General features: G+C 38.0%; 1 protein-coding gene across 10 annotated transcripts in view; it reads right to left on the reverse strand.

The window, feature by feature from the left end:
* CORIN (corin, serine peptidase) overlaps positions 1-13,085 on the reverse strand; it is a 221,422-nt gene that overhangs the window by 196,837 nt on the left and 11,500 nt on the right. For 7 of the 10 annotated variants that reach the window (XR_009757878.1, XR_009757877.1, XM_061584453.1 and 4 more), the window contains exon 3: positions 4,770-4,914. Coding sequence is in view for 8 of the 10 variants with exons in the window: in XM_061584453.1 (XP_061440437.1) it covers positions 4,770-4,914 (145 nt within the window). In the remaining 2 variants the exon portion in view is untranslated. Of the gene's footprint in view, positions 1-4,769; positions 4,915-5,612; positions 5,634-11,954; positions 12,004-13,085 lie in introns of those variants that run through there. The other 3 variants (XM_061584455.1, XM_061584456.1, XM_061584457.1) reach the window with 2 other exon arrangements.

Consider the following 13,085-nt stretch of genomic DNA (forward strand, 5'->3'; position numbering starts at 1 on the left):
CCCTGCTTGGATACAGATGTCTTTGCAGAGGATCCTAAAGGCGGTCCTTAAGGTGTCCTGGGCCTAAGTCATTCAGGGCTTTGTACATTAGTACAACAACCTCTAACCTGGCCCAGTAGCAGACAGGAAACCAGTGCAGGTCTTTTAACTCTGGTGTGAAGTGTTGGCCGGAATCTGTTCCCGTTCCCAGTCTTTCTGTAGCATTCTCCATTGTGGAGTCCCACAGGGATCGGTTCTGTCCCCCATGCTTTTTAATATCTACATGAAGCCGCTGGGCGCGGTCATCAGGAGTTTTGGAGTGTGTTGTCATCAGTATGCTGATGACACGCAACTCTATTTCTCCTTTTCATCTTCCTCAGGAGAGGCTGTTGATGTGCTGAACCGTTGCCTGGTCGCGATAATGGACTGGATGAGAGCTAACAAACTGAGGCTCAATCCTGACAAGACTGAGACGCTGTTGGTGAGTGCCTTCTCGGCCCAGATGGTAGATGTTCAACCTGTTCTGGATGGGGTTACACTTCCCTTGAAGGAACAGGTTCGTAGCTTGGGGGTTTTGTTTGATCCATTCCTGTCTCTTGAGGCTCAGGTAGCCTCGGTGGCACGGAATGCGTTCTACCACCTTCAGTTGGTAGCCCAGCTACATCCCTATCTGGACAGCGACGACCTCACCTCAGTTGTACATGCTCTGGTAACCTCTAGATTGGACTATTGCAATGCACTCTATGTGGGGCTGCCTTTGAAAACAGTTCGGAAACTACAGCTAGTGCAAAACGCAGCAGCCAGACTGTTGACTAGGACCAGACGGTCCGCACATATAACACCTGCTCTGGCGCGTTTGTACTGGTTACCTATCGGTTTCTGGGCCAAATTCAAAGTGCTAGTTTTGACTTATAAAGCCTTACACGGTGCGGGACCACAATACCTAGCGGAACGCCTCTCCCGATATGAACCTACCCGTTCACTACGCTCAACATCAAAGGCCCTCCTCCGAGTTCCGACTCACAGAGAGGCTCGGAGGATTGTAACGAGATCTAGGGCCTTTTCAGTGGTGGCCCCCGAACTATGGAATAGTCTCCCTGATGAGGTTCGCCTGGCGCCTACACTTCTATCTTTTCGGCGCCAGGTTAAAACCTTTTTATTTTCCCAGGCTTTTTAAATATTTTAAATTTTTGTTGTTACATAGACCAGGCTGTTAATTGTTTAACATATATGCTTAGTGTTACTATTGTCATTTTAATGTATTTTTATTGTATCGTATTTATGCTATGCTGTGCACCGCCCAGACAGCCTCTGGCTTCGGGCGGTATAAAAATTGAATAAAATAAATAAATAAATAAATTCTGCACTAGCTGAAGCTTCTGGACCAGACCCAAGGGCAACTCCACATAGAGGGCACTGCAGTAATCCAGTCATGAGGTTACAAACACATGAACTACTGTGGTCAGGTTATCCCTATCCAGGAACAGCCATAGCTGACAAACTAGCTAAAACAGATAAAAAGCTGTCCTAGCCACAGAGGCCACCTGCGCCACAAGTGACAACTCTTGGTTCAATGAGTACCCCCCAAACTACATATCAGGTTCCCTCCAACTGCCAATCATTCATCCCCTCTATTCACAAAATAAAGATGGGGTGGTTTTAGCTATGCTTTCATTTTAGTTTAAGCATTACTGAAGACCCATACATTTTCCAGCATGGAAGTGGATTATAATTTGCACAAATTTATGCTAACTGGAATATATTTTGCATTTATTTTATCCTGAACTTGGCTTGTTTCCCTCTCACCCCTTCCTGTCTCATTTCTGAAAAACAGAACAAAACAACACTGGAGGTTGACTGGTGGTATATCTTCCACAAGTTGAGCTGCACAGGCTATATGCTCCAAGGTTTTGGCATATTGGGCATCACATAATGGGGACTGGCTGCCTATAGTCAGATGTGAGTTTGCGAGGAATGATTTTCCACTACATGCTTTGAACTTAAACAGAAATACTAGAATCTGTCATTGGACACATAGTAAGCATCAAAATTTATGGAAAACTGTGTTTGTGAAAAAGATAACACACCAGATGAAGGATAAGAACCTCCAGGCTTTTTACTTTATTTGGCATCCTTTTATTTCTTAAACAATGGATATGTCCTTTACATGGAACCCACACCACATTATTGGGACATTTGGAAATGCCTGTAATCTTGACACTATTCTTAATGACTTTCCTTCTTTTCTTCCCTTTTCAATTGCATATCAAAACTTCCAATTATATTATGAGACAACATTTTCTATATTTCCCCAGACATGTAGCATGCCTTTGACAATGTTCATTATCATATGTTAGTTGTTACCATTATTTTTATTATGTTTATTTTTCCCCTTGTGATCTTTGAAACAAGGAACAAAAAAATAATTTAAAAGTGTTGTTTTTAAAAAATCAACAGAAATAACAGGATTGGATCCAGGCTGTCAGTGCCAGCAGACAGGCTAGACATTATTTCCTATGCTCAAGTAAATACCCATGAGATTGTGAGACTGTCTTTGATTCAGTTTTACAGTGCAAGAGGAATGGTGGCAGTCAACCATGAGTAAAGGAAGAGCATCTCAGCCTGCTCCACCTTGTAGAATGGGTGGAATACTTCATTTGCAGATCCCAGTCCATCAGGTGAATATGAATGGTTTTGAGAAGATATTGCTCCAAATATGAAAATAATTTATCATTACTATTTGCCATTCAAAACTACTAATTGATTTCCAAAGTTCACCTGCTACTTGATTTGGAATCTTTATACTGGTACTGGCCAATAGTGACTTGCATACATACACCACTTTTACAACAGCTACTTTATTTTAATTGGGATATTTCCAATCTACTATATATTTTGGAAAGTCATTTGTCTGTTACTATGCATTTGAACACCTCTTAAGATAAAACCAAATTTTCCATTATGGTACCTGAGATCAAGCAGCAGGTTTTGTCTATGTGTGGAAACAGTTGGATGCCATTTTGAATCAAGATGGCAGACTGAACTTTTCAAAACTGCACTGATTTTAACCAGGATTTACATCGTGGTTCCTGAGATAAAGTATCAGGTTTTCATCTAGACCTGGAAACAATTGAACACCATTTTGAATCAAGATGGTGGCCTGAACCTTTCAAAACTACACTTTTTTATTATTATTTCTTAGAATTCCTGAACAATGCCAGGTATCAGGACGCTAGTTCATTATAATTTAGTGATATCCAAATCTGATATTCTTTCCTAGTTTTAATTGTTTTAGCTGAACAGTTAATGTACCATTTCTCCCTGAAGTGGAACACAGTTATGACAGTCTCTGCTACCTGTTCCTCATTTATGTTTTCATAATGGAATAGAACAGAGGGTATGTAGGCTTCAGGGGTTGAATTCTAAGAAATATACTTTGAATATTATGTTTCTACTTGGCAGACATGCTTGATCTTAATTCCCCTCAGCCTGTTCTCTGGTTAAAGATAGTTCCCAAGACCCAGTGCAGTTTCAGTATCAATCAGCCCAGTAATTACCTTTATTTGGCTTGATCATCAATAGATTATCAAAAATAAAAATAAATAGGCTATAAAAAAAAGCTTTTATTGCAATTCATCCCAAGGTCCAAATAGAGAAAATAGAAAGTTGTCCTGACCTTTGGCAGAGGTAATAGCATTAGCTAAACATGATTTTTTCTCTCCATATGTGTTTGTTTGAATGTGATCCAAATCTATTAAAATCAATGGGAGTTTTCCCCACTAAGTTCAATGGAATAAAATTATTCCAGTGAAAGATCTTTTATTTATGTGGTATTCTTCAGTCACTTAATATTACTGCTTCCAATGTTTTTATTCTTCACTTGGTTAGAATTTATATTATTTAATTCTCCTAAGTCGGGGTGAGACACCACCCAATCCAAAGGCAACCCCTCAGTCCTCTGTATTTGGATCTCACAACTCTCCCCAAGCCATAGTCCTCACTGCCCCTGATTTGCAGTCCAAGTATTTTTGCCTGGCCAGAATTGTGCTTGAACTCTGATAATGCATCTTGCTTGTTTGAAAGAGAATAGAGAAGGTTGTGTGAGAGTGGGTATAGAAACTAACCTACTACAGAAGTAAAAATTATATTTGTTGCTCTGCCCACTTTGGTCTTTGGTCCCATCCACCACTCGAATGTGGCCCCCAGAAGATTGCCCAGAAAGGGCTGCAAACAGTTCCCCATCTCTGTCCTAAGGAAATATGCTTTAAAATGCTTAAATCATATGTTTGTGTGTCATAGATAATAGCACAGAAAACTGACAACTGAAGCTAAAATCCTTCTTGCTGACATGCTAGATTTCCAGAAGCATGGAGTTTTTTATAGGTGGTTCACCATTTGCATTCCAAAATGGTACCATTACAGATGGGCTTTATTATAGGGTTCTCCTGTACACAAAGAACAGGCCTTAGTGCAAGCAAAGGAGGTAATTATATGACCCATGGGTCAGAGAGATATGGAACCTCAGAATACACTCCACATAGAACTATATTGCATTGAGCAGGGAAGTGGACTCAGTGGCCTTATAAGCCACTTCCAACTCTACTATTCTATGATTCCATGATTAATGCATTATTATCCTTGCCTACCAGGGCAGATATGAAACACTTATTTTCTTCAATTCAAAAACTAAAATGATAAAAAGAACACTATTGATGCTACTTTACATTCTCCAGTTAAATTTATCTTCATAAATGTATCCTTATGTCCTCACATACAAATGTAGTACTTACCTACAAATGAAAGAAGTATCACCAACAAAAGTATAAGAGCACAGATGGATGGAATCAATATCAGTAACAAGATTCGAAAATGCTTGGCAGAGACAAGTTTCTGAGAACATCCATCTGCCATGTTATCTTCATCTGTTACAGGGTCCTGAAACACAGAGAAGTCTACTTTTTACATTTCTAACATAAAAGCAACTACATATGGCTAAGAGTGACAGTATAGCAAAATACAGTCTATAGAATGTATTTATAAAATTAATGTATAGAAACACATGCTAAGATTGAAAAACATGCTCTTATAAGGAAATACATGTCCAAATTACTTTGAAAACTGTGATAAGAGAATATATTTTTAAGCAAACACAAAGTAATCTCTATGTTGTGGGGGGGTCCAAAAGGCTGGAACAGCTGTCCTAAAAGATTTAGTTGAGAAGTGTTTAATATACAACACATACCCCTTTTTTGAAAGAGTCTATTTTTGTTTCTTTAAAAAAACTATAACTGTAGGGCAAATACTAACCCTTTTATAAGGTTATTTGAATAGCAAGGTTATTAATCCAATGGTGGGATCCTGAACGCAAGTAATCAAATTATACAATTTATTGGGCTGGAACATCATTAACATTAAAGAAGGTTAATTTTGCACTAAATGCAGGCAAACAGTGATATGATTAAAAAAGAGGGCAAGTTTACCCACTGCCAAAACAATGCCTCATCCCAATACATGGATTTCTCCTTTGGCCAAGATATTTGTCTCGCTTATAAAAGCCAACAGCAGAGACTCAGACCACACGGTTCATTCTAATGAATATTGTTTTGTCAGATTCCAGTTATGCATGCACTAACCAAAACTGGAAAATGAGTTTACTTCCACCATCAAAAGCAACTCCTCTTCTTTAAACCCATATTATCCCCTCCCTCCCTGTCTCCCAAATCTCAGCATTTCTCCAGATCTAGTTAATCATCTACCTAACTTGTCCTAACCAACAACTACAAACTAAAGTCCAAGAAACAACAACCACACATATTGATTAAAATTTGGTAGGGCCACCAAGGTTCAGATAAATTTACTATTCAGGTGGCTGTGGACCATTGTTTACTAGTCCTACATTAATTTGCTAGGAGATAAATTCAACTACATATTAAGGGAGTAACCTGCTCAATACTAGTAAAATACATAATTCATTCATTCTGTCTAGAACCAAACAGAAATGAGAAGAAGCAGAAAAGATATAAAATAAAAATAGACTGAATCTCTAAAATTCATGCTCAGTAGTACATAAAGCCTAGACAACTCATATGGCCAAATCCATGCATACTGAACCAATGAAAATACATGAAGACTGGCTTTTGAAGATAACTTCATTGTTTTAGTTTGTCTGTCACAATGGAACCAGTGAATGAATGATGAGAAATGTATAAGTGTCTTCCTGGAAAAATTGGATGGGGTTATTCAGAGACCAAACACTGTTGTTAATGCATATTAGAGCTTAGCAGACTCTGCTGTTGTTTCCTACAGCTGCAAACATTGTTGCATAGCTACAGTAAAAACCATGAAGACTAAAATGTTTTTGTTCTTTAGTGTTCTCATAAACTGAAATATCTGTGATGAACATGTATTCATTCTTGTAAACAGCATGCAATATTTCCTTTCAAAAAATAACTAAAAACATGTTCAGAAAGAAAGGAATAACTTTGAACAGAAGTTCTACTGTTTTTTCTGTTGCATCACAAAGCATATCACTGAGTGGAAATAATACAGTTAGTTTAATTTCTTCATTGTTTTTAACAAATCCTTTTACAGCAGATTACTTGTACTAATAACTTAAATAGTAAAGTTAATGTAACTAATACATAGGGGACAAAATAGTCCTGAAAATAATATAAACTCCAAAATCCTGAATACAAAATCATGGAACTTGTGACAAAATCCAACAAGAGCAATATGTGTGTGGAAGCAAGTTCTACTGACAGCTTTCCTTGTGAGCATGTGCTTCTTTCCTGAGGTATGCATGGTGATATGAGACATCCAGGCATCATTTATACTACATAGGTAGACACACCTTTCCATCTGCATTACAATACTGATGGGAATGTGCATCTCCAATAATTGCCTCAGTCTGCACATGTGATATTGCATGCTGTTGTTATCTAGACTGAAACCCTGGTTATAATAACCTTGGTGATGATCCACTTTTTTTCTATTCTATGGAAGTTAGTATTAAACTTAAGAAGTATTTGTCATATATTTGTTAAAAAACTTTACAAATTTGCATAACACAGAAAAGGACACATATTTCTAAAAGGGATCAAAAAAATCACTGAAGTCTATTTTCACCTTTGGCATTAGGAAAATAATACAAAGTAACTGCTGGGAGGAAGGGTGGGATATAAATCAAATAATAAATAAATAAGTAAAATAAAAATTTAGCCAATCCTACATACTTGAACAAGATATTATCTTATCATTGAGACATGCAATTACTGAATATAGAAATGTAAGCACTGAGTAGATCTGGACTTCATTTTATCTCTTCCCTAGTATGATATACTATGATTATCAGGGTTCAAATCCCCACATAGCCATGAAGCTCACTGGGTGACCTTGGGCCAGTCACTGCCTCTCAGCCTCATGAAAACCCTATTCATAGGGTCACCATAAGTCAGAATCAACTTGAAGGCAGTACATTTACATTTTTTTTACATCATAATTCTAATAAGTGAGTTCTTACTTATAATTTACGCTTTGTTATTAGAATATAATTAGTACTGCATTGGTAAATTAAAACACTATTATACAAGATAAGTGTCTTTATACAACTGAAAATAGCTGTGGAAACAACATGACAAGCTGGTTTTCACATATTTGTATTGTGATCTTTACATATATTATTGATAATTCAATTGATTTCAAATATTCATTTAAGAAAACTGTTTAAGCATCTGTTTATATTAACATTTTAAAAACTACTGAGATTAGGATCATTAAGAAAATGCAGGGGCAATCATTAGCAAATGGCAGTCCAGGAGCAAAATTTTGAGTTGTATCACCTAGTCTCCTGCTATGAAAGAGAATGCTATCATTACCAATCTTCCCCTGCAATATGCAGCCTATGGGGAGTTTTGTATATTTCTTGGTCATATCCACAATTCATATAGGGCAATTGCAAGGGTTAACAGGCCCAGGTACCATGGCATATGATATGTTCCAGGATATGTTGTTCCAGACTACAGTGTTCTTTGCAACATTCTGAGGTTCCATGGAGGTTAGATGTTGGAAATTCATTGTTGCATTCAATTGGCTACAAGTTTTCATTCCTGCAGTATTTGGGGGAAATGACCCTACCGAGATACGGTTTGTTTAATGTATTTAGTGGTTATAATTTTCCTCCAGGGGAATTTTAGACTCACAAAAATCTGACAAGGTAGGTTAGTTTGAAAGAGAATGATTTGCCCAAGGCCACCGAACAAGCTTTATTGTTAAAGAGAGATTTGAACTTGGATTTTCCATATCCATATCCCAAAATTGTGCCACTCTAGGCTCCTCCTGGGAGGAAGGGTAGGATATAAATCAAATAATAAATAAAAAAATAAAATACAAATTTAGCCAATCCTACATACTTGAACAAGATATTAACTATTATCATTGAGACATGCAGTTACTGAATACAGAAATTTAAGCACTGAGTAGATCTGGACTTCAATTTATCTCTTCCCTAGTATGATATACTATGATTATCTAGTTTCCGAACCAGATTCCATACTTTGCATGTTTCATTATTACTGTTGTTATTTATTAAATTTATATCCAACCTTCCTCTCAAAAGGAGTCCAGGGCTGCCAACAACAAGTGATAAAACAATTAAACATCTTAAAAACTATTCCAGTATAAATACAGAGTGGGAAACAAGGCCTTCAACAGATGCCAAAAACACAAACAGAGATGGTGCCTGTCTAATATTTAATGAGAGGGAATTCCAAAGTGTAGGTGCCACCACACTAAAAGCTTGATTCCTATATTGTGCAGAACAGACCTACTGATGGTATCTGCAGGAGGCCTCACCTGCAGAATGCAGTGATCAACTGGATGTATAAGGGGTGTGATGATCTTTCAAGTATCATGGTCCCAAGCAGTGGAGGGCTTTATACACCAAAACCAGCACCTTGAACTTAGCCTGGCAGTTAATTGGCAGCCAGTTCAATTCATTCAGCAGCAGGGTAACATGTTGGCGATATCCTGCCCCAGTGAACAGTCAAGCCACCACCTCATTTTGCACCAGCTGTGGCTTATGAACCAGCCTAAATGGCAGCCCCACATAGAATGCATTGCAGTAATCCAGCGTGGAGGTTACCAGCACATGGACCATAGTGAGAAAGACAAACTTAAAACTGAAAGGCTTCACAGCTATTGTGGTACAAAAGAGAATCTGCAATTGCCAACCCCATGCAAACTGGTCTGATGGATGCACTAGAAAGCTATGGGACAAAACCAAATTAACATTCATTCAATCAAATAATAAATTAGTATTAAATATTAAGGCTAAACTACTTTACATGTCCTTTTTATTATTATGAATGTGCTCCTGCTTTTTGCATGTTTCCTTAATAATTCTTTTTTCTCCCTGGTAGACAATGAGTCATCATGGGTGGCTCATTCATGCTTCTCAGAAAGACTCCATAACGGGTGGGAAGCATTATTTGTAAACAAACAAGATGGCTGCATAATATGTGACAGTGCTAATCCACTGATTCTAAAGCTATGACAAGGGCAAATATAACTTTTTTCACTATAATTTATATGTACATGTTAGAGGGACACAACAAAGACTCCAGACACAGAAAGAAAAAAAGCTGTTAAACCACCTGCTCAGTCCCCAGAGCACCTAAGTGCTTCTCACAGTTCAGAGGAACTTGAAACTGACAAGGCTATTATGGCAGTGAGCAGGAAAAAGGCAAGAAAGATTTCAAATAACAGCTCAGAGAAGTCTATATTGACAGATGAACTAGCTAAGCAAATTAAACAGCTGAGACAAGACTTGCTTAAAGATTGGGAGAAGGCTCTAAAACCACTGGAGCCCTCCATAAAATATATATTGAGCAAATTAGCAGACATATCCGTGATAGCTAGTGAAGAGTTGGACCTGGGGCAGCAAAATTAGGCCCATCCGGGAAAGCTGCAAGCACCATTACAGATCTTCAGATGCTGTTAGAGGATCAGCAGGATCAGAATCACTGTCAAAATATATGCATATGTGGTGTCCCTGAATGTGAAGAGGGGCACAAAGTCGTTCCCAAAGTTTTTCTCCAAGGACCACTTTAAAAAATTGCTGAGAGCCGTGACAGACCACTTAATGATTTTTCTGCCTGTTGTAACAATTGTAATGCACTGTGCTAGATGCAGTATGATTTTAATTGTATTTTTATTACTTCTTATGTATTGTATTTTACTGTATTCCATGGAATTCAAACTGTAATACAATAAAATACAATATAAGCAATACAAGAATTAAAATACAATTTAAAAACAGTATGACCATTTAATAGAATGGATGTGCCATCTCTCATCTTCAACCACAGATACTTTGTGGACCACCTGAATTAAGCAGACCACTGGTGGTCCGTAGACCACAGTTAAGGAACCTCTGTAATAGGCTTTCTGATAAGATTCCCCACTTCTGCTATAAATCAATGAGTGCAAACCATAGCTGACTGCACATGAGACGCTCACAGTGAGAGCTTCTCACAGAGCACTCCCAAGGAACGCATCTGCCTGAGAGTATTCAACCCAACCAATGGGTCAGTAAGACAATAACCACATACATATCATGTGCCAACCCCCTGAGTGACTCAATTAAGAATGTACTAATTAAATCATTAGTATAGTTAAACAGAAGTTACTTGGAATTTGGAAATAGCTAGAGTTGATAGCTACAGTGATAAAATGTAAAAAGGTATGAATATCAATTTGTTAATAAATAGTCAAACTATATTCATTTTTTGAATTATAAATTTAATAATGTACAACCACAGTTGTTCACATTGGTTTAATGGTTAATTGGTTGAATAAGTTTGCAATTTAAAGACGTCATGAATTTTGTATTTGTATTTTTAATTATCTGTGTAGTTATGAATGACATTTTGTAGTAACCGTTAAAAAAAAGAAAACAGATTTAAGAATGATTATTACATTTATTACCTGCCCTTCACTAGCAGGTCCCAGAGTGGGTTACCACAATTTAAAATTCAATATTAAAAACAGTTAAGACAAATTACAGTCACAAGAATAGGGTGGTCCTAAAAACACACATTGCAAGTATCAAAGGCCAGGGTAAAGAGGTGCATCTTCAGCATTCACCAAAAACAGTATAATGAGGTTGCCAGATGCAACTCTGTTGGGAAAGAATTCCACAGTTAGGGGCTGCCTCTCCCTTGTCACCAACCCCCAAACCTCCAAGGGAGGCAGAACTATCAAGAACCTTTGCTTATCTTAACACTCAAGCAGGTCTGTGGGGAAGGAGAAGGTCTCTCAGATATATGGGGCCCAAGTCATTTAGGGCTTTAAACACTAGCAAGAGCACCTCATATTTGGCCCAGAAATGAACTGGCGACCAGTGCAACTGTTTTAGAACATCAGTTATATGAGTTCTAAGGCAACCCCAACCAGTAATCTGGCCATTATGTTTTTGACCAGTTGAAGTTTCCAGTAATAATCCAATCTGGAAGTTACCAGAGCATGGAGTACCATGGCCAAATTCAAAAGGGGCTGTAGCTAGGGAACAAGCCGTAGCTTGAAATAGGCATTCCTAGCCATCTAGGCCTCAAGTGACAATGTTGGATCCAGGTCTACCTTCAAGCTATGAACTGGCTCCTGCCAGGGGAGTGCAACCCCATCCATAACGGGTTGTCTTCCCAACTTCAGCATACTGCAATCCTGTGCATGTTTGGTCATAGGCAAACTATATTTGATAGGACTTACTTCCTGGTAATTATGTAGGTTTATGGATTTTAAAAGATTTAGAGCTCAGCCTTCAGTACAAATAGTAGGGCCGGATACAACAACATAAGTAAATGATGAAGAAATTAATGAAACACCTAGAAACAGAGACAGCTAATAACAGCTTAACAGAGCAGAGAAAAATAAAAATAGTCACCCATTCAAAAGCCTAAGATACTTGAGTATACAGTTACCTCTTCACTTGGCACCAATATGACTCCAAAATGACAGCAGTGTTGACACCTGATAAGAACATAAGAAAAGTCTGCTGGATCAGGCCTGTTATTTATATATTACATTTATATTCCACTTTTCCTCCAAAGAACTCAAGGTGGTGTACAAACCTGATTGTTCCCCCTCCCAATTTTATCCTCAGAACCCTATGAGGTACTTAAGGCTGAGAAATAGTGACTGGCCCAAGGTCACTCAGTGAGTTTCATGGCATCTAGTCCAGCATCCTGTTCTCACAGTGGCCAACCAGATGCCTATGGGAAGCCCACAAGTAAGTCCTGTGGACAAGAACACTCTCCCCTCCTGTGGTTTCCAGTAACTAGGATTCAGAAGCATACTGCCTCTGACCATTAAGGCAGAGCATAGCCATCATAGCTAGTAGCCAGTGATAGTCTTATCCTCCATAAATTTGGTGGCTATCACTGCCTCTTGCAGGAGTGATATGGATGCAAGGAAAGGGCATTTCACAAATGGGGTGCTACCACATATAAGGCTCTATCCCTTTAATTGTATCTTTCATAGGTCTGAAAGGAACCCTAAGTTCTTACTTTCTGGGGTAAATATAAGACCATATCAGTTTCTCTGAAAGTCAGTCCACACCCAGATTACACTGTGCCGTAAACTGAGAGCAGTAAAAACAACATATTACACAAACTATTTAGTAATATGATTATGTCAAACCAGACAAACACTAAAGCCAGAGTGAAGAGAAAAGCAAACCAATTAAAGTTAATCTCTCTAGCCAATATGATAGGGGGGATATCCCAATTATTTCCAATTACTGAATCCTGATTTTGGTACTATAACTGCTACAGACTGTCCTCCCTTACGTCTGTTATTTACTTTTCCCTCCAGTTACAATTTCATTAAACTATTTCACCTTCCTTGAGCCAGAAAATACGATAATTTGCCACAATGACAAAGTAAAAATGCAGATGTGATAAATTGGGGTAAGACTCTAAATTTGTTGGCCAAATCACATATAAACATTGTTAATAAGTGAATGATTATTTATAATTGAGCTCCAGGTGACATAAGTTTAGTTCCCTGATAAGTAGGTATCTGGAAATTTTTTGAAGATATTCCCCCAACAA

This window comes from Rhineura floridana, chromosome 9 (genome assembly GCF_030035675.1).
Source record: "Rhineura floridana isolate rRhiFlo1 chromosome 9, rRhiFlo1.hap2, whole genome shotgun sequence".
Lineage (NCBI taxonomy): Eukaryota > Metazoa > Chordata > Lepidosauria > Squamata > Rhineuridae > Rhineura > Rhineura floridana.